A 22,882-nucleotide genomic window follows, 5' to 3' on the forward strand; every position below is an offset into this window, starting at 1 on the left:
CCCAAGCTGCGTTGTAATGCCCTGTATTAGGTCCCCATTTTGTTTTACCACCGACAATATTTCTTTTAACGGAGAGGGGCTACCATTGAGCATATCTTCTCCCTCCATTCCCTCCTCCTCTTGAGAGTGTCCAGAGGCCTTTTGTGGTTCTATTTCCGTTCCACCAGAGTTATAATTTTTTTTAGAACTACTGTCCTTTTGTCCCCCCCTTGTATTCACCCTTGGAGACCTCAAGAATTGGTCTATTTTTGTCGCTTCAAAGGTTTTGGCGTTCGGTTTCTGACCAGACAGGTCCACCGAGCGCCTACTATTTTTTGGGGCCATTTTTTATTTATTTCCTTTTTTTTTTTTCTCCCCTTTCCTTATTTTTTTTCCTCTCCCCTTCCTCTTTCCTTTTTTTTTATTTTTTTTAATTTTTTTCTCTTTCCCCCTTTTTCTCTCTTTTTCCTTCCTTCTTTCTTTTTTTTTTTTTTTTCTTTCTTTCTTTTCTCTCTTCTTCTTCCTTTCTTTCTTTTTTTTTTCCCTTCTCCCTCTTTTTTTTCCCCCTTCTCCCTCTCCTCCTCCCTTTTACAACTGCTTCTTATTTCTTCATCTTCTTCTCCCCCTTTTTAATCACGTTTCCCCTTTTTTTCTTTTTAAGTAGTTAATAGTTACTATAGGAGGGAAAGTGACATAGGGGAACCCAAAGGGAGCCAGAGGGAACAAACAAGATCACAGAGGGAGGAACAAACAGGAACAATCTCACCAGCTTTTTCCAATCCTTGGTAGTCCGAGTCCGAGTATCCTGAAGGACTTCACCTGGACATACAACGGAGGACCCCTCAATCCCAGGAATCACTGGAGGAAGAGCAGAAGGATGTAGAGGCCACGGACGGAGGAGCAGACCTTGTTCCTATAGGCAGTCGGAGTCATAGAGCACAGAGCAGGAGAGCACTATCACCGGCAGAGACCGGAGACCGGAGAGCCAGAAAACACCCGCAACCCAACAATCAGGGGTCCGAAGCGCAACAGGAGTCAGTCGACTATGCTTCACTCCGCCAACCAGGAGGCAACTGGAACCGGAACGGCAGAAGCGAGCAAGGAGGGGAGCAAGGACACAATCCAGTCGTCTTTCAATCCGGTTAGTCCCAGCGAGGTGAGTCCCAGGGATGAGGCAGGGGAGACAGGAGACAAGGAAATCAGGTGGACCAGCGAGGAGAATCAGGTGAGCCGGAACAAAAAAGCAACGCTGCTGAAGCACCACTAGGGAACAGGCGGTTTCAGGGGCTAAGAGAACGAAAGGGGGTACAAGAACAAAACACTCCCCAGGTCCGTTAAGGCATAAGCAGCCAGGAAGACGCCAACATCAGCGGGGTAGCGCCAGAAGACACCAACAGCAGTGGGATAGCGAAGCAGCGAGGCAGCCGGGAGGAGGGAGAGCGTGACGTACTACGTCTACGTCATCACGTCATCTGCTTGGAACCTTGTTAAGATCCAACAATGTAAAATATGATTTTTTGCCATTTTTCAAGTGATCTTAAACTTTTCATCAGGACTGTATAAAGAGGCTCCACAACCCGTTTAAAGACATTTTTGGAAGGACATTACATACAGCTCTACAAACATACGGGTTAATACAGCAACACATACTATGATATCCAGAGTCGACTCTTCTCTGTTGTAGATTTTCTCTTTCCTCATCTTCTTGATTTGGCTCAGACCTTTATCACAAGTTCTTTCAGCCACATCTTCTCTCTGTAGAGTTTGCACACACAGGGCCGATCCTAGGGTCACAGGCGCCTGGGTGCAGAAATATTTCTGGCGCCCCCACATGGGCGTGGTTATCTTACTAACTCCTCCCCTTTACAATGTTTCTATGGCAACAACTTCAGCCCCCAACTTCAGCCCCACGAATCGGCGGCTCGGCTGCTCGGCTTAAAAAAAAAAAAAAGTCAAAAAAAAAAAAGTCCCGGCGGCTCGCTCGGCCAGGGCCGGACTGGGGATAGAAACCAGCCCTGGAAAAAGTTGCACACCAGCCCCACAGCATTGCGTCATTATTTACTTGTTTATAATAGGAGAAAGCATTCATTTTAAAACACGTGTGTAAACACGAATATGAACTTTGCCCCACGATAGCTCTTTTGTAGAACCCCCATAAAAACTTACAGTTACTTGACTTGGCCCTTGGGGATCTCGGACGCCACTTCAACACTTTGGCCGGGGGCTCGGCGGAGCTGATGTTGTGCTTTAACCTAATGAGAAAGATTTCATAATAAGGATTTGGAGAAAGGGCAGAGGGATAGCAGAGCAGGGAGAGGCTGGTGCTGCTACTAGGGGGTCATACCATGGGGGAGTAATAAAGCCCACCATAATGCCCCCCCAGTAGTAATAATTCTCCTTATATTATGCAAAACATTTGTAATGCCCCCAGTTGAGATAATGTTCCCATAATGTGCCAATATAAAATACCCCTTCTCAGTGCCCCCGTAGATGACCCCCATAGTGCCTCCCCTTCCCCATAGTACCCACCATAATGTGTCCCAGTATAAAATGCCCCTATACAGAGCCCCCATATAAAATATCTTCTTTTTTAGCCTCAGTAGATGCCCCTATAGTGCCCCCCAAAAATCTGCAGTAAGATGTGCCCCCATAGATGCCCCCAATCATGTGCCAGTAATAAGAGCCCCCCCACCATCATGTGCCAGTAGCCAGAGCCCCCCATATCATGTCAGTAGCCAGAGCCCCCCCATATCATGTGTCAGTAGCCAGAGCCCCCCATATCATGTGCCAGTAGCCAGAGTGCCCCCAATCATGTGCCAGAAATAAGAGCCCCCCCACCATCATGTGCCAGTAGCCAGGGCCCCCCATATCATATGCCAGTAGCCAGAGCCCCCCCATATCATGTGCCAGTAGCCCCCCTTATGTGCCAGTAGCCCCCCTATGTGCCAGTAGCCCTCCTTATCATGTGCCAGTAGCCCCCCTTATCATGTGCCAGTAGCCCCCCTTATCATGTGCCAGTAGCCCCCCTTATCATGTGCCAGTAGCCCCCCATATCATGTGCCAGTAGCCCCCCATATCATGTGCCAGTAGCCCCCTTATCATGTGCCAGCCCAGTAGTCCCCCCTTATCATGTGCCAGCCCAGTAGTTCCCCCTTATCATGTGCCAGCCCAGTAGTCCCCCCTTATCATGTGCCAGCCCAGTAGCCCCCCTTATCATGTGCCAGCCCAGTATTGTACCTATATAAAAAAATAAAAAAAAATAATACACTTATACTTACCTCCAGCAATGCGATGCGATGCAGGCCGCCTGTTCCGTCTGTGTCCCTCGCTATACGGCTCAGGCGACGCGATGACGTCATCGCGCCGCCTGCACCGGCCTCTGATAGGCTGCCAGCACTAAGCCGGCAGCCTATCAGAGGAACAGGAGGGGAAACACCTCTCCCTCCTCTGCCGCAGCACAGGCATCTGTATTGCCGTCCTGAGGACGGCAATACAGATGACTATGGAGATGAGCGCTTCCGCAATGGAGGCGCTCATCTCCTGCTCTGCCCTGCCGCCGGCCGCGGCCGCCCCCACTTGTCACCAGGGCCGCGGCCTTGCGGCACTCAGGCTTGCCGGCCCACCGGGAAATTTCCCGCTATCCCGGCAGGCCAGTCCGGCCCTGCGCTCGGCGCCTTTCGGGTGACAGCGCTGGGGTGCGGGGCACCCACTGCACCCCGTGTAGGATCGGTCCTGTGCACACAGACATCTTAAAGGGAATCTGTCACCTGCTTTTACCATTTTAAGCTGTCACCATCGTCATGTTCACTAAAGTACCTTATTTCCTGCAGTCTTCTTCTTACTTTATTTCGTTTTGTTCTTTTGATAAAAATGCCCTTTTTATGATATGCTAATGAAGCTCCAAGGTGCCCAGAGGGGCGTTTTTTTTTCCACTCTGGTGCCCAGTGACACCCCCCTGCAGTGCCCAGCCCGCCTTAATTTAAATCCCAAGAACGCCTCCTGATCCTGAAATAACCTTCCACAGGCCCGGCAAACGGTTCCGCCCCCTCCCCACGTCATCGTCTACCTTCTAGAAATGCCCCGTCCTTCTTCCTGTCGGCGGCCAGAAATCTCGCGCAGGCGCAGTACCGCATGCGGCCTGCTCGATCATCAACCTCCTTAGGGCAACAGCGCTCAGATTACGTCACTGGGCTCGGCGCATGCTCAGTAAGACTTTTGAGGCTGTTGCCCTCAGGAGCTTGATGATCGCGCAAGAGCAGGCCGCAGGCGGTACTGCTAAAAACCAAACAAGTGGAATGTTATATCAAAAATTGTCATTTATTATAAAATATAAAAATGGAGAACAACAGGATGTAATACAGTACACGGAGAAGCACAGGGTAAGTCAAAACAAAAGAACCACCATGAGACTGCGCAAGGTAATGCACAGATGGGTACGATCAAAAGGTAACGCTAAAGCAAAGGCTCTGGGAAACCAATTGAGTATCACATATAATAGTCTCCTCAATAGGGATGTGGTGCACGAAGCGCCACAGACTCAATGTGAGAAACCCAAAATAGTAGCTAGCAACATGGAATAATATAGGCGTCACATTCAGCCAGATAAGATAATACAATGGTGAGAACTCACTTGGCTAGGATCAAAAATAATGGACCTGGTATACGCCTAAGTGCAAGGGACCCAGCGTGGATACATGCGGGGGTACCCCACACACAGTGAAAGAACCGTGCTAGTTACAGACCGTACCTGAAGACATGGTGGCAAGATGAATGACAGGCCCTGGGCGCGAGACCTCGACGCGCGTTTCACCTCAACGGCTTCGTCTGACGAAGCCGTTGAGGTGAAACGCGCGTCGAGGTCTCGCGCCCAGGGCCTATCATTCATCTTGCCACCATGTCTTCAGGTACGGTCTGTAACTAGCACGGTTCTTTCACTGTGTGTGGGGTACCCCCGCATGTATCCACGCTGGGTCCCTTGCACTTAGGCGTATACCAGGTCCATTATTTTTGATCCTAGCCAAGTGAGTTCTCACCATTGTATTATCTTATCTGGCTGAATGTGACGCCTATATTATTCCATGTTGCTAGCTACTATTTTGGGTTTCTCACATTGAGTCTGTGGCGCTTCGTGCACCACATCCCTATTGAGGAGACTATTATATGTGATACTCAATTGGTTTCCCAGAGCCTTTGCTTTAGCGTTACCTTTTGATCGTACCCATCTGTGCATTACCTTGCGCAGTCTCATGGTGGTTCTTTTGTTTTGACTTACCCTGTGCTTCTCCGTGTACTGTATTACATCCTGTTGTTCTCCATTTTTATATTTTATAATAAATGACAATTTTTGATATAACATTCCACTTGTTTGGTTTTTAGTTTACTCTGGATGTGGTACAAGTGGTCACTATAGCTGTCTTAGTTGACAGAGCTGCCTTTTTGTAGGTTAATCGCAGGCGGTACTGCGCCTGCGCGAGTTCTCTGGCCGCCGACAAAGACGGGGCATTTCTAGAAGGTAGACAATGATGTGGGGAGGGGACGGAACCGTTTGCCGGGGCTGTGGGAGGTTATTTCAGGATAAGGAGGTGTTCTTGGGATTCAAATTAAGGCAGGCTGGGCACCAGAGAGGGAAAACAACACCCCTCTGGGCACCTTGGAGCTTCATTAGCATCAGACTTAACAGGGAACATGTGTTGTTTCGAGGTCAGGCATTGGCAGCTCATCCAAGATGCCTTGTGCTGAAGCTCTTCGAAGAGGGCACAAAAAAAGTCAGTATAGAAGACTGCAGCATGAACAACGTCATCCCTCTTATATTTATCTTTGAACAGGACAAAAGCAGAAAAAAAAACATGTAACACATCGTGATGTCTGGCCTGTAACTGTTGGGGACCCACAAGAAGAATGTCTCATGGAGGAGGAGATGAAGGAGCAGGAGAATGAGGATGATACCCAATCATCTCAGTGGGTTCTGGTGCCAAAAAGAACTGGTTCTACGGGCACACTGGCTAGATTGACAAGCTCTATGCTTGCTCATTCATGTATCACTCACATGAAGTAGTCTGATAATTACTGTATAGACATTCTCTTAGATGCTCGCTATCAAAGCAAAATGGGGAAATGTTTTCTTTCTGGTGAAAGGGAGGCCAAATCATTAGAGATGAGCGAACCCGTGGATGTTCGGATTCACTGGGTTCGGCCGAACTTTGTTTCAAAGTTCGGTTCGGGTACCCGAAGTTGATAATGAACACCATTGAAGTCAATGGAGACCCAAACTTTGGGCTGTAAAATGGCTTTAAAAAAAGCCATAGAAAGGGCTAGAGGGCTGCAATAGGAATCAAAATCGGGGTAAGAGCAGGACAATCGCCCTGCAAACAAATGTGAATAGGAAAATTATTTAAAATAGCGTATAATACATAACAAGAAAAAATTATAATCCATAAATGTGGCGCTGATTATTTAAATTTACACAAAAAGATAAAGGGCCAAATTTATCCTTACTCTGACACTCACTCCACTTTCACATATGGCTAAAGTCACTTTTAGCCAAGTCAGATTTATGATTGGCCCTTTAAGACTGTAATAAATGTAGTTTGACGGTAGAAGTTTATCCGTCAGTAAGCAGCTTTACAAAAGTCGCACGTCTTTACGAAAAAGTTGCATGTTCTATTAAAAAGTCTCATAAGATAAGCATGGTCCTCACTGGAGTGAAATTGCGATTTTTTTTGCGACTTTTTAAATAGTCGCAATAGTAAATCTTTCTAGAGATTAATTTACATACGAAAACATGTCCACTTTCAGAAAACTGGCGAGCATAGTGCAGAGCAGAAAAAAGTCGCTAATTTTTGCGCAGTTTTAGCGATTGCACAAGAATTTGCGACTTTTTCACTCCATTATTCTAACTTGGGCTAATGATAAATCTGGCCCACAGTCTGCGGATGATGTACAGTATATGTCACTAATAGGTATTAAAGAAAAATATCTTGCTGCTGTCAAACACACACACAGTGGTCCTTACAAGGACTTTGGGGTCTTTTGGTAGTAAATACAGCAGATTTCTCTCCCTGCACTATCTGTCCCTTCCTCAGCACGGATGTCCCTGAGACTGATCAATTTAGCGCAGGTAATAATATATTGCTGCTCTAAAACACACAGACACATACACACTAGTCCTTAAAACGACTTTTGGGTCTTTGAAAAGCTTTCTTCGAATAATAACTGAGAATTTCGCTCCCTACACTGCCTTTCCCTTCCTACGCTCTGCTCTCCCTGACTATGACTGATCCGAGCAGGTGTGATTGGATGCTATATAGCTACATGGCTACTGGCATTACAGTGAGGGCAGTACTTACCTGCACGTTTATTGGCTGCTTACCAGTAGGAGACTTGAGCATAGCGCTCTAGCACATGCAGTACTCAGCCAAGTAGCGCCATGTGCCGAGCGTAGCGATGCTCGAGCCAAACAGGTATTCGGCCGAGTACCGCCATGAGCCGAGCGTAGCGATGCTCGAGCCAAACAGGTATACTCGCTCATCACTAGTCACCAGCACACTTTTTAAAACTAATAAGAGCCTAACACTTTCCCTGCATGCAGCAGCGTCCTGTCCCTACACTAGTGAGAGCAGAATGGCGGCGCACCATGTGATCCAGCATTTATGCATGCATGGTCACCTGGTGCGCTGGGCAATCACAGCCAAGCCAATACTAGGCATGACTGTGATGGCTTCTGAGTGCCCAGAGATTAACTGCTTGTTGTTTGGCTGAGCTGCAGCCTTTCAACAATCTTTATTTAAAGTACGAGCAAGGAACCCAGACACAGACTTTGGTGCCAAAACCCGGGTTCGCTATTTGGACACCTAAATGTTCTGTAAAGTCCCAAACTTGGCAGTCCGGGTTCGCTCATCCCTAGTCACAATATGTGGAAATCTCCTGATTAGAGAAGAGCGGACTTTTCAAAAATTTGATTCAGATGGTTCGCAAAATTTTCAAAACAGTTTCAATTCAATCCAAATTTATTTGTGACAAATCACGTTAAAAAACAGCAGCTGCAGAGAGCCTGTATATCGGTGTAGAAGACTGTGCATTGCAGAAACATGTCTAGGTAGTCAGCTGTGGTAGTGAAACTGTGAGTCTGTATGACAGGCAGTTGACAGTCGTCACTCTTAGAATCGCTTCATACTTCACTTATGTAGTCAGTTATGGGGCTAAAAGTGACAAAATAACTCAAGTGTGAACTCAGCCTTACAGGTCAATGTTAGTGCCGGGTATGAAGAGCCGAGCAGTGGCCTAAAATTCTACTATAGAGTGAAAGAGCGCACTCCTTTTACACCATTGTCAGCTGATTCCACATAGATTTCTATAGAACCTGTTCTGTTACAGACAGAAACAAGTAGTGTCCCCATGACCGAGTAGACATGTTGTCAGCAGTAAGTTTGTGTTGACGTCACTGTTTATTTTGCCCTTCTTCTCATCCGTCACAAGAACAACCCAAAAAAAACCAGATCCTGTCTTTTAAACCTCCACCTTCACACGGTCAGCATTTGCTCAGTAATCCATCAGTATTGCTTAGGCCTGATGTCAAATAAGGACTGTGTGACACATGTCCTACGGCTTATCCAGAGACAGGATCCGTTATGTTTCTCTCTTTTTCCATCCTTCTGACAGAACAGATGAAGGGCAAAATAAATAGTGATGTGAACAAGGCCAAACATTGACACAGAGTGGGGAGGGTGGAAACAGCATGGGGAGTCAACACAGTGGCCCACTTACATTATGGGGAGGGTGGCAACCGCATGAGAAGTTAACATAGTGGTCCAGTCACAGAGTGGTGAATTGGCAAACGCATGATGAGTCAACACAGTAGCCCTGTCACAGAGTGGTGGGAGTGGCAAATTTATTTGGAGTTAACATGGTGGCCCAGTCACAGGGTGGGGGAAAACAGCAGTGGCATTAACAGCACAAGATGGTGGGTGGCAGTAGAAGAACATAGCAGCAGAGGCAGCAGGTGTGTGGCATCAGGCTGGTGGCAGCATCAGAATAGTCGCTGAAGCAGGTGGCCAGAAGAAACGGTTCTATTTTTACTAAGTTTGGGTGTGGCACCCAGAAAGATCTAGTCTGATGGATCAGGCATTTGCGTGTGGAAATCCTGGCTAATCCACACCTGATTTATTTTCACAAAGGTCAATCTCTCGACATTTTGGGTGGAAAGGTGAGATGTCCTTGGGGTAACTTTGCCCACCGCTTCTCTAAACACGCATTCTGATGCCATACACCACTGGGCAGGCAGATGTTTTTCCCCTTTCACACCATTCTTTGTAAACCCTAGAAATGGTTGTGCGTGAAAATCCCAGTAACTGAGCAGATTGTGAAATACTCAGACCGGCTCGTCTGGCACCAACAACCATGCCACGCTCAAAATTGCTTAAATCACCTTTCTTTCCCATTCTGACATTCAGTTTGGAGTTCAGGAGATTGTCTTGACCAGGACCACCCCCCTAAATGCATTGAAGCAACTGCCATGTAATTGGTTGACTAGATAATTGCATTAATGAGAAATAGAACAGGTGTTCCTAATAATTCTTTAGGTGAGTGTACATTGCTTGTGTGTGAATGTCCTCCTCCTCCTACAGTTTAGCCCCCACAGGGATCAGGTGGCCATGAGATGTAGGCACCACCTCTCCTGTTCCCTGTCCAGCCAAATTTATCCACATATGCTCCAGGACGTGAAGGAGTGGAATGACTTTGTTTATCCCCATAGTCCTTTCGACTGACAAATAAAGTGGCTTCCTCAAAGGGCCTGAGCAAACGGCAGGTGTAACGCATGAGCTGCCACTGGTTAACGTCAAAGTTACATAGTGGAGTGCTCCTGTCTGCCTGCATCATCCAGAAATCATTGATGGCCTTCCTCTGCTCAAATAGTCGGTCCAACATGTGGAGGTTGGAGTTCCAACGGGTGGAAACGTTGTATATCAGGTGTTGTTGCAGAACACTATTCTGCCTTTGCAGCTCATGTAGGGCGTGCATTGCAGTGTAAGGCCTCTTGCACACGACCGTATAGCTTTTTCAGTATTTTGCTGTCCGCAAAAAAACGGATCAGCAAAAAATACGTATGGCGTCCGTGTGCATTCCATTTTTTGCAGAACGGAACAGCTGGCCCTTGAGAAAACAGTACTATCCTTGTCCATTATGCGGACAGTAATAGGGCATGTTCTATCTTTGAACGGAACGGAAAAACGAAAATACAGAAACGGAAGGCATACGTACCTTCCATTTTCTTGCGCGAATCTATTGAAATGAATAATTCCGTAATTACGCCAAAAAAGGAAAGTGGCTTAAGTGCTTGCACAGTTTCCTAGCCAATTTCCAGATGTCTTGCAGTTAGATGGAAGACTTCAGGAAATGCTTTGCAACCAGATTAAAGTTGTGTGCCATGCAGGGTGCATGGGTCATTTTTCTTGACGCACTGCCAACACAATGTTCTTCCTGTTGTCGGAGACCATGGTTTAGATATTAAGTTGGCAAGCAGACAGCCAGAATACGATTTCCTCTTCAAGGACGCAAAGCAGTTCCTCCCTGATGTGACTCCATTCGCCCAGGCAAATCAGGTGCAGAACAGGATGACACCGCTGTGCTCTTCACAGATCATATGCTGGACTAGCACTCCGAATTGTGCCGGCAGTGGGGGCTAAGCACAAGGTGGAGGATGAGGAAGCATAGGAGGACATTGCTGCAGGACCCAGAGCTTAAGAACGCAGAGGTGGCAGTGTCATCACCTGGCCAAGTTGCTGGTGTGGCTGGGCAGGAACACTACCCTGCGTAACTTTAAGGTTAACCAGCGGCAGCTCATGCATGACATCTACCGTTTGCTCAGGCCCTTTGAGGAGGCCACTTTATTTGTCAGTTGCCAGGACTAGCAGCACCAACTCCATCAGAAGAAACTGAAGTCTGGAGTCTCTAATGGGCAGTTTTCTTCACCTGCCTACTGAATAAACCACCCACAAGCAGCAGCAGCAAGACACCTGAAGCAGCCAGCAGGTGGTGGCATACATAGACTGCACCCTGTTAACTGACTTCCAAGATCCCCAGGACTACTGGGCAGCCTAACTTGATTTGTGGCGACAACTGGCCAAGTTTTCCCTGGACAAGCTTTCCTGCCTGCCCAGCAATGTGACATCAGAGCGGGTGTTTAGTGTGGCTGGGGGCATAGTTACCCAAGGAGAACTCACTTTTTTACTCAAATTGTGGAGAGACTGACCTTTGTGAAGAGGAATCAGGCGTGGATCAGCCAGGATTTCCACACGCCAATGCCTGATGCATCAGACTAGATCATTCTGGGTGCCACACCAAAACTTTGTAAAAAGAGACCCGTTTCTTTTGGCCACCTGCTTCAGCCAGTATGCTGATACTACCACCCACCTAATGCCACACACCTGCTGCCTCTTCTGCCATGTTCTTCTAATGCCACCCATCATCTTGTCCTGTTACTTACACTGCTGTTTCCCCCACCCTGTGACTAGGCCACTATGTTGACTCCTCATGCGTTTGCCACCTCACCACTCTGTGACTGACCACTATGTAGACTCCTCCTGTATTTGCCACCCTCACCACTCTTTGCACAACTATCTTGATTTATCATGCAGTTGCCACCCTCCCCATTCTCAAACTGGGCCACTGTGTTGACTCCTCATGCTGTTGCCACCCTTCCCACCCTGTGTCACTGTTTGGCCTTGTTCACATTACTATTTATTTTGCCCTTCTTCTGATCTGTTATAAACACGGCAAAAAATGAGAAACACAACGGATCCTTTCTATGTAGCAGCTGTAAGGCCTGTATCACACGGTCCCTATTTTGCATCAGGATATGCTCATGATTTGGAAGCCAAAAGTGGAAGCAAATGCTGCTTCCACCTCACCACTATGTCATAGGTCCTCTCTGTGGACTTCTCATGCTGTTCCCACCCTCCCCACTTCATGACTGGTCCACTATTTTGACTTTCGGCCTGGCTGACATCATCATTTACTTGACCTGGTCTATAACACCTACCAAATTCAAGGGCCAAAAAAGTTCCCCGGTTTACGCGCCAAAATTTAACACCAAATAAAGAATAACAGACGGAGATATATAAATCAACAATTCTTTATTGTCACATGATTTAAAAAAAATTACATTAAAAATAATTCTCAGGTGGTTACAGAGAAAATGGGACAAAACGCCCAGGCAGGCAATGTGGCCTGACAATTAAAGAAATATATTACTTTCTATAAACAGCATACATATAGGAGCAATGCACACAGTATTATATAGTAAAGTGCTTGTGCAAGTAAACATATACAGTGGATATAAAAAGTCTACACACCCCAGTTAAAATGTCAAGTTTATGTGCTATAAAAAATGAGACAAAGATAAATCATTTTAGAACTTTTTCCACCTTTAATGTGACCTATAAACTGTACCACTCAATTGAAAAACAATCTGAAAACTTTTAGGTGGAGGGAAGAAAAAAAAAAAAAAACTAAAATAATGTGGTTGCATAAGTGTGCACACCCTCTTATAACTGGGGCTGTAGCTATGTTCAGAATTAAGCAATCGCATTCAAAATCCTGTTAAATAGGAGTCAACATACACCTGCCATCATTTAAAGTGCCTCTGATTAACCCCAAATAAAGTTCAGCTGCTCTAGTTGGTCTTTCCTAAAATGTTCTTAGTCGCATCCCACAGCAGAAGCCATGGTCCACAGACAGCTTCCAAAGCATCAGAGGTATCAGTCAGGAGAAGGGGACAAAAGAATTTCCAAGGCATTAGATCTACCATGGAACACAGTGGAGACCGTCATCATCAAGCGGAGAAAATATGGCACAACAGTGACATTACCAAGAACTGTAATCCAAATCAACAGCTCACAATCCTATTTTGGCTGCACGGGGAAAGAAGAGGGATCCCCACACAAAATCCAATTCAAAAAATTCCCAGCTGCCTTGCTTGCTTAAATCTTGTATCTTTATTTATCAAACAATAGTCCTCTAACAGGACGCGTTTCGGCACATATTGCCTTCCTTAGCCACATTTACAAATGACAATACATTTCATTTTATAGATATCCAATCACATCACATGCTTATGACATCAAATGACCAATCAATTGAACAAGTGTAACCTGGCATTGAACATCACATGACCAAAACATTTCACCTGCACTCTGGTTGCATATACAGAACATCATTCTATTCTCGCAATGTAGCGGCCTGTGAAAAAAAAATATATCTCAATAAATAATTAATCAATAAAAACCTTAAAATGCCATCACTTCATAATCCCTATTTAAACATCTGGGTTGTAGTGTATCTAAAGTGTGGATCCAGAATGCTTCCCTCCTTAATAAGAGTTTTTTATGTCTCCTCCTCTTCGTGGGGGACAAACCTGCTCTATCACCTGGTACTTTAACTGTGAAATGGAATGTTTACAGTTCTCAAAGTGAAAGGGTATCGGTAAAAGTAGATTTTTCTTGCGAATCATTGATGTAATGACCGACGTCACGCACAGGGAGGTAAAAGGGAAAGCCCTGCCCAAGGGAGAGGGAAAGATGGTGACCCCTAACTCACCTTGCGGCTGGCACCTGACTGCCCTGACGTCCCTAGACGTGCGGCGATCACGTGCCTAAACCCTGGCTTTCCCTAAAATGAGCCCTAGATAGTGAACGGGCCGGTGGGATCGCTAGTCCGCACCACTGTCACTAAGAGGGAAACACCAGGGAGAGGACAGACAAAACAGACAAACACATACACCCAGGTGGGCGGCCACAATAGACCACAAAGGTCCAACAGGGATCCGGAGGGTAGCGTTCTGGACCAACTACCAGAGAACGCAGCAACACAGCTCCAGAGGGTCAGAATAGATGTCCAGGCAGGAAGCTCTATATCTGGCAACCAGAGAAGTGTGAGAGAGGAATATAAGGAGGTTTGGGAGTGCTGGACAAGGAACAGCTGAGGAGAAGGAGCTACGGATCCCTGAGTGAGCCAAAAGGGTTTACAAAGCAAACCCAGAAAGCTACCATAAGGAAAACAGCCCTATCTTAAATAGAGCGTGCAGCCAACCGCTGCGACTTCCTGACCCCGGGTATAACGGAGTTATTCTAGATTACCATCCACGACAACAGGAGGGGGTGGCAACGGTGACGGTTCTAGAGGTGGAACATATTTTTTGAGTAACGACTTATGAAAAACATTATGAATTTTAAAAGTCTGAGGCAACTCCAGGGCTACAATTTTGTAAGGGCCAATAAACCTAGGACCCAGTTTCCAAGAGGGAACCTTCAATTTAATATTCCTAGTAGACAACCACACATAGTCATTCACTCCTAGGTCCGGACCTGGCGACCGTCTCTTATCAGCCATGGATTTGTATTTACCTCCCATATTTTTCAAGTTAGCTTGCACCTTCTGCCATACCGATGAAAGAGATGACGAAAACCGTTCCTCTTCGGGAACCCCAGAAGACCCCCCTCTTTGAAAGTACAGAATTGGGGATGAAAACCATATGCACCAAGAAATGGTGACTTGCCAGTGGATTCCTGACGATGATTATTTATGGAAAACTCAGCTAACGGTAAATATGATGACCACAACTCTTGGTTTTCAGACACAAAACATCTTAGATATGTCTCAAGGTTTTGGTTGGTACACTCAGTCTGTCCATTCGACTGAGGATGGAAAGCTGAGGAAAAGGACAAGTGTACCCCCAAACGGGAACAAAAAGCTTTCCAAAATTTAGAAATAAACTGGGTACCCCGATCCGAAACAACATCGGAGGGGACCCCGTGAAGCTTCACGATTTCACTGACGAATACCTGAGCAAGAGTCTTAGCATTAGCTAGTGCGGGTAACGCAATGAAGTGTACCATTTTGCTAAACCTGTCCACTACTACCCGCAGACAAAGGAAAGTCAGTGATAAAATCCATTGACAGATGTGTCCACGTTCTATTGGGAATGACGAGTGGTAATAGAGACCCTGCAGGACGTGTATGTAAAACTTTTGCGCGCGCACAGGTAGAACAAGAAGACACAAAATCCAATACCTCCTGACGCAACCTTGGCCACCAAAAACGACGAGACAATAGCTCCAAGGTTGCTTTATTACCCGGGTGCCCAGCAAGTGCCGAATTATGATGTTCCTTTAATAATTCGAAACGTAGGTTCAACGGTACAAACAATTTCTCTGAGGGGCAAGAGACCGGGGCGCCCCCCTGGGCCTCTAACACCTTCCCCTCCAGAACAGAGTGTACCGCAGAAACAACCACTCCTCTTTGAAGAATGGGCACCGGATCACTCACATTACCCCCTCCAGGGAAACAACGAGATAGTGCATCAGCCTTGGTGTTCTTTGCCCCAGGACGATAGGTAATCACAAAGTTAAACCTGGTAAAAAATAGCGACCACCTAGCCTGTCTAGAGGTGAGACGCTTAGCTGATTCGAGGTACAGAAGATTTTTGTGGTCCGTAATCACAGTGACGAGGTGGACTGCCCCCTCTAAAAAGTGACGCCACTCCTCAAACGCAAGTTTAATAGCTAATAGTTCCCTATTGCCAATATCATAGTTCTTTTCTGCTGCAGATAGTTTTTTAGAAAAGAAAGCACAAGGACGCCATTTGCCAGGAGACGGACCCTGAGACAGCACCGCCCCCACTCCCACCTCTGACGCATCGACTTCAACAATAAAAGGCTGGGAGACATCAGGTTGGATTAGTACAGGTGCTGAGGTAAACCTCTCATTTAGAGAGGAAAAAGCAACTTTAGCGGCGTCAGACCATTTAGAAAAATCAGTCCCCTTCCTAGTCATGTCAGTAAGGGGTTTTACAATAAGTGAATAATTTTTAATGAATTTCCTATAGAAATTCGCGAAGCCCAAGAACCGTTGTAGTGCTTTGAGGTTCTCAGGAAGATCCCAATCTAAAATTGCCTGGACCTTCCTAGGATCCATACGGAAACCTGAAGCTGATAAAAAATAACCTAGGAATTGTATCTCCTGAACGGCGAAGACACATTTTTCAATTTTAGCATATAATTAATTTGTCCGTAGGACCTGCAGTACTTGTCTGACATGCACCTCATGTGTTTTCAGATCAGACGAATAAATTAAAATATCATCTAGGTATATTACCACAAACCTGCCGATTAGATGACTAAAAATGTCATTAACGAAATGTTGAAAGACGGCAGGAGCATTGGTCAGACCGAAAGGCATAACTAGATTTTCATAATGCCCCTCAGGGGTGTTAAACGCTGTCTTCCACTCATCCCCCTCCTTAATACGAATCAGATTGTAGGCCCCCCCTAAGATCAAGTTTGGAGAACCACCTAGCACCCGCAATCTGGTTAAACAGGTCAGGAATGAGAGGAAGAGGGTATGGGTCTCGGATGGTTATCCGATTTAATTTGCGAAAATCTAGGCAAGGACGCAGGCCCCCATCTTTCTTTTTAACGAAGAAAAACCCTGCAGCCACGGGTGAAGAAGAGGGTCTGATGTGTCCCTTAGCCAAGCTCTCGGAGATATATTCTTTCATGGCTTGTTTCTCTGGATCCGAAAGATTATATAACCTGGTCTTGGGTAATTTTGCGCCGGGAATAAGTTTAACCGGACAATCATAAGGACGATGAGGTGGTAACTTCTGACAACCCTTTTCAGAAAAAACATCCTCAAAATCTGAAATAAATGTAGGTAGGGTAGTTATGGAGGCGACTAAGCAATTGCTATTTAAGCAATTTTCTCTGCACTGCTTACTCCACTCCAATATCTCCCTGGCCTGCCAATCTACCACTGGATTGTGTGCTACCAACCAGGGAAGACCCAGCACTACCGGAGTGGGAACCCCCTCCAGAACATAACATAAAAGCATCTCGTTATGGTGGTCCCCTACCCGAAGGTGTAAATTATGAACAATGTGGGTGAGGTTTCTCTGAGACAGAGGAGCAGAATCAATAGCGAATATGGGAATAGGTCTCTGTAGCGTACAGAGAGACAAACCCATAGTGTGGGCAAAATGGGCATCTATCAAATTTACCCCTGCTCCACTGTCTAGAAAGAAAGAAATAGTCTCCGTCTTATCACCAAAAACAATAACCGCTGGCAACACAAATTGCGATGTACATATGGAGGAAACGTATACCCCCCGGCTGACATCCTCCACACAGCCTGGGGTTAGTAGTTTTCCGACGGTCTTTTGTCTCTGAGGAAAGAAGGACAGACATTAATGAAATGACCCCTCTCCCCACAAAAAAAAAAAACCCACGCCTACGGCGAGCCTCAGGAGGACGGACCTGACGAGTAGTTCCTCCTAGCTGCATAGGCTTGTCTAAGTCCGTACAGACTTACTGCTGCTTGGGAGGGGTTACCAATTGCTCCGGTTTTTTCAACCTGTCCCTAAGGCGTCTATCTATTCGGAAAGAAAGGGACATAACCGCATCAAGGGAAAAGGGGGTCTCATATAATGCAAGCGCATCCTTAACCCTTTCGGATAACCCAGAGCAGAACTGACTCCTGAGAGCCGGGTCGTTCCATTGGGTATCCATAGCCCACCTACGGAATTCAGAGCAATACTCCTCTACCGGCCACTCTCCTTGTAAGAGTCTCCGTAATCTTGATTCAGCCAGTGCGACTCGGTCAGGGTCGTCATATATGAGACCCAAGGCCCCGAAAAACTCATCCACTGACCGAAGAGCCTGGGAATCAGTAGGTAAAGAGAACGCCCAGGACTGCGGGTCCCCCTGCAGCAGGGAAATAACAACCCCCACCCGCTGATCTTCATTACCAGATGAGTAAGGGCGCAGTTTAAAATATAATTTACAGGCCTCATGGAATGTCAAAAACTTGTCCCTTCTCCCAGAAAATCTGTCAGGGAGAGGGACATTGGGTTCCGCAACAACCTGGTTACCAGTAGCAACCGCTGGGCTTGCGGTCAGTTGTAATTTCTGCTGTTGCTGGAGGACCGACGCCTTCAATCCTGCCACCTCCAAAGACAGGCCATGAAATTGTTTGGTCAGAGCAGCAATTTGATCCATACTGGATTCTAAGTAGGTAAAAAAAAAATATATATATATTTTTTTTTACCTACACAAAATAAGGGCCAGATATAATGTAATGACCGGTGTCACGCACAGGGAGGAAAAAGGGAAAGCCCTGCCCAAGGGAGAGGGAAAGGTGGTGACCCCTAACTCACCTTGCGGCTGGCACCTGACTTCCCTGACGTCCCTAGACGGGTTCCTCACCCGTGCGGCGATCACGTGCCTAAACCCTGGCTTTTCCTAAAATGAGCCCTAGATAGTGAACGGGCCGGTAGAACCTGAGAAGGCAGGGTTAGCATGGCCAAAATGTGGAAAAGCTTTGTCAGCCTTAAAGGTGCTGACCTGCCCTGCAGCCAGTGTATTGTGTGAACGTGTGTTTAGCACGGCAGAGAGCATTATCACAGGCTGCAGCCAATGTGGACAAGCTCACGTTTATTAAAATGAACCAGGCATGGATCCCACAGGACTTGACTGTACCTTGTGCAGAATAGACATTTATACCAGCCTCAACCATCCATTCTTGTACTCAAGTGCACTTATTCTTTGTTTTATTTTGTTATATGTCCCAATATTTTGGGGGATACCCCAATTTTAAAATAAAAAATAACACAAATCAGTGTTGGCTACCTATTCCTCCTTCACCGCCTCTTCCACATACACTGCCACATCAACCTACACCGACACATCCACCCATCCACCGCCTCCTCAACCTTCTACTCCTAGATCAAGATTGTTATTTTTTATCTTTCTGTATTTTATGTTATTTTAAGTCATTTCCCTATCCACATTTGTTTGCAGAACAGTTGTCATGCTCTTAAGCACATTTTTATGCCTTTTGCAGCCCTCTAGCACTTTCCAGGACTATTTTAGAGCCATTTTAGTGCCCAAAAGTTCGGGTCCCCATTGACTTCAATGGAGTTCGGGTTCGGGGTCAAGTTCGGGTCAAGTTCGGGTCCCGAACCCAAACTTTTTTTTCAAGTTCAGCCGAACCTGCCGAACCCGAATATCCAGGTGTCCGCTCAACTCTACATGTGATGTGATTGGATACCTATAAAATGAAATGTATTGTCATTTGTAAATGTGGCTGAGGAAGGCAATATGTGCAGAAACGCGTCCCGTTAGAGGACTATTGTTTGATAAATAAAGATACAAGATTAAAGCAAGCAAGGTAGCTGGGAATTTTTTGAATTGGATTACAAAGAACTGGACGTCCCTCCATAATTCATGATAATACGAGAAGAAAACTGGTCTGGGAGGCCACCAAGTGGCCTACACCAACATTAAAGGAGCTGCAGGAATATCTGGCAAGTACTGGCTGTGTGGTACATGTGACAACAATCTCCCGTATTCTTCATATGTCTGGGCTATGGAGTAGAGTGGAAAGATGTAAGCCTTTTCTTACCAAGAAACACTTCCAAGCCAGGCTACATTTTGCAAAAACACATCTGAAGTCTCCGAAAAGCATGTGGGAAAAGGTGTTATGGTCTGATGAAACCAAGGTTGAACTTTTTGGCCATAATTCCAAAAGATATGTTTGGCGCAAAAACAACACTGCACATCACCAAAAGAACACCATCCCCACAGTGAAGCATGGTGGTGGCATAATCATACCAAGGGGCTGTTTTTCTTCAGCTGGAACTGGGGCCTTAGTTAAGCTAGAGGGAATTATGAACAGTTCCAAATTCCCGTCAAAATTGGCACAAAACCGGCTTCTGCTAGACAGCTGAACATGAAGAGGAACTTCATCTTTCAGCATGACAACGACCCAAAGCATACATCCAAATCAACAAAGGAATGGCTTCACTAGAAGAAGATTAAAGTTTTGGAATGGCCCAGCTGAATCCGATTGAAAATCTGATAGACTCATACCCAAAAAGACTGAAGGCTGTAATAAAATCAGAAGGTGCTTCAACAAAGTATTAGTTTAAGGGTGTGCACACTTATGCAACTGCAATACTTTATTTTTATATTTTTTCTTCCGTCTACCTAAAAGATTTCAGTTTGTTTTTCAATTGAGTTGTACAGTTTATAGGTCACATTAAAGGTGCAAAAAGTTTTGTGACCATCGAAGAATGATTTTTAATATTTAATTTTTAAAAAATCATGTGATAATAAAGAACATTCTACTAATCTGTCAGAAGGAATGAAAAATGAGACGCACAACAGATCCTGTCTGTGTAGCAGCTGTAAGGCCTGTATTGACCCATCAGAATTGGCTTATGATTTGGTAGCCAAAAGCAGGAGTGGGTACAAAACACAGAAGACATGCAAATATTCCATTCACGTGTCATCTCTGTTTTAGATCCACTCCTGCTTTTTTTTGGCATTAGCAATATTGATGGATTACTGACCAAATGCTGACCGAGTGAAGGCGGATGCTCCACAGACAGGATCCGTTTTTTGGGGGATATTGATCTGACGGATCAGAGGAAGGGCAAAATAATCAGTGACGTCAACACAAACTTACTGCTGACCCCCTCTCCACTCTGTCGGGGGCTCTACTTGTATAAGTGTTTAACAGAACAGGTTCTGTAGACATCTATGTAGCGACGGTGTAAAAGGAGTGCGCCCTTTTACTCGATAGTAGGATTTTGGGCCACTGCACGGTCCTTTATACCTGATGCTAACATCGACCTGTAAGGTTGAGTTCACACTTGAGTTATTTGGTCAGTTTTGGCCCAGTAACTGCCCAAATAAGTGAAGTGTGCAGTGATTCTAAGAGCGACGCCTGTCATCTGCATGTCATATGGACTCACAGTATTATTTCACTACCACAGCAGACTCCCTATGTGTGTTACTGCAAGGCCCAGTGTTCTACACCACTATACAGGCTCTCTGCAGCCGGAATATCAGATTTTTAATGCGATTTGTCTGAATAAATTCAGATCAAATTGAATCTTTTGGGAAAATCCAGTGATCCTTTTGCAGCCCTGTAGCGCTTTCTATGACTTTTTTACAGCCATTTTTCAGCCTCAAAGTTCTGTTCACCATTGACCCGGGGTTCGGTGTTCAGGGTCAAGTTCAGAACCCGTTGAACCCGAACAAGCATTGTTCCGCTCATGACTAGTCATTATGTGTATGGCCTGCTCTCTATTTCCATCTGCCAGATTCTACCTATTAGACAGTTACAGCAGATTTTACCTTCTTTAACTTTTTTACTTAAGTATTTGACAAAGTTCAACTTTCTACCTGAAGAAACTTTGTTTAATCTCTTGACAACTAATTATCAGAAGTTTCCTGGAGCCCAGGAGACACATGAGGTCATAGTGAAAACTTTCCACGCTCCATTCCCTTTTCTGTATGTGTGTGTATATATATGACCATGTGCCTGATCTCCTCACACAAGATCTCTGCATTGTGAAGGGTCTGGATTTATTTATTTATCGATGTATTAATAATGGGAAGATGAAAAGTATTTCCATGGAAACATCTGCTGTAAGTACAGAATCAGTGTACATTTGTGTATTATCGCTGGTAGTAGTAATAGTAGTAGTATTACTAATAAACATGGAATGTGTATATGAAGCTGTCATCCTCAGTAACATTGTATAAAGTACTATAAAATCTTCTATAGATATTCTATAGATATAATAATTACACATAGATGTATGAAGACAGTGAAGAGAAGTAAAACCCAACTCTCGGCTGAGCTTCCAGTGCAGGATAAACCCTGTATAATCGCTGCTGCTCCTCCAGTAGGACACCTGAACATCTCACCGTAGGCTTCCATACATTTCTTCTCCTGGACTGTATAAGGACATCCTGTTTCCAAATCCACTTGGTTTCTTCATCAAGTCTATTGTAAAATATGAACCGCGCTCCATATTGTGTACAAATGTCTTAAAGGAAGAACCAAGTCCCCCCCCCCCTCACAATATATAAACTGTATTCTATGTGTGCTCCTGGCTGCAGATCTCCACTGATCAGCAGCTTCTTCTGGGCATAATGAAGAGAAGAGATTATAAACTGCAGGGGTCTAAGAATTACTGGTGGATGGAAGTGCAGACTCCTAATAACATGTGCAGAATGTGACTGAGGAGGTGTCCTCAGGTTCTACAGACTCCTTCTTCACATCAGCAGTAGAAGACTTCACAAGTACAGGGATTTATAGCCAGGAAATTGGAGAGAAAAGTTCACTGTGGACATTGCAATGTAAAGGGTTTGGCCAGCCTTTGAAAAATGTTCTAAAAGAAGAGAAAATGCTAAAACATAAAAACTAACTGACACTTACCTGGTGAACCCTCCATGGCACAGCTCTGGTGGTCCTGACCAGTATGGTCAGTGATGATGTGCCATACATACAGATATGACCGCTGCAGCCGATCACTGGCCTCAGCGTTAATGCCTGTATATTCAGCAGAAGACAAAGTGATTGTCTGCAGTAGTCACACACTCATGGCGTGTCATCAATGCAGGACAATTCAAATAGACTGGTGGGGACCCCCAGAACAGCATTTCTGGAGAGGACGAGCAGAAGATACATTTTTTTAATTTTCTTTGCTTTTACAATTTTTATAAACTCTACAATTAGACACTTTGGAAGCTGTCTTACATTTAGACACTTTGGAAGCAGTCTTACATTTAGACACTTTGGAAGCTGTCTTACATTTACACACTTTGGAAGCTGTCTTACATTAGACACTTTGGAAGCTGTCTTACATTTAGACACTTTGGAAGATGTCTTACATTTAGACACTTTGGAAGATGTCTTACATTTAGACACTTTGGAAGCTGTCTTACATTTAGACACTTTGGAAGCTGTCTTACATTAGACACTTTGGAAGCTGTCTTACATTTAGACACTTTGGAAGCTGTCTTACATTTAGACACTTTGGATGCTGTCTTACATTCGA

At 45.3% G+C, this 22,882-nt stretch overlaps 1 protein-coding gene across 1 annotated transcript in view; it reads left to right on the plus strand.

The window, feature by feature from the left end:
• Positions 1-1,024: 1,024 nt before the first annotated feature.
• Positions 1,025-22,882, plus strand: part of LOC120990015 (olfactory receptor 1468-like) — a 69,598-nt gene continuing 47,740 nt past the window's right edge. The window contains exon 1 of the mRNA XM_040418520.1: positions 1,025-1,204. Within this exon, the coding sequence (XP_040274454.1) occupies positions 1,025-1,204 (180 nt within the window). The remainder of the gene's footprint in view (positions 1,205-22,882) is intronic.

The sequence above is a fragment of the Bufo bufo genome, chromosome 1 (genome assembly GCF_905171765.1).
Source record: "Bufo bufo chromosome 1, aBufBuf1.1, whole genome shotgun sequence".
NCBI classification, from domain to species: Eukaryota; Metazoa; Chordata; class Amphibia; order Anura; family Bufonidae; genus Bufo; species Bufo bufo.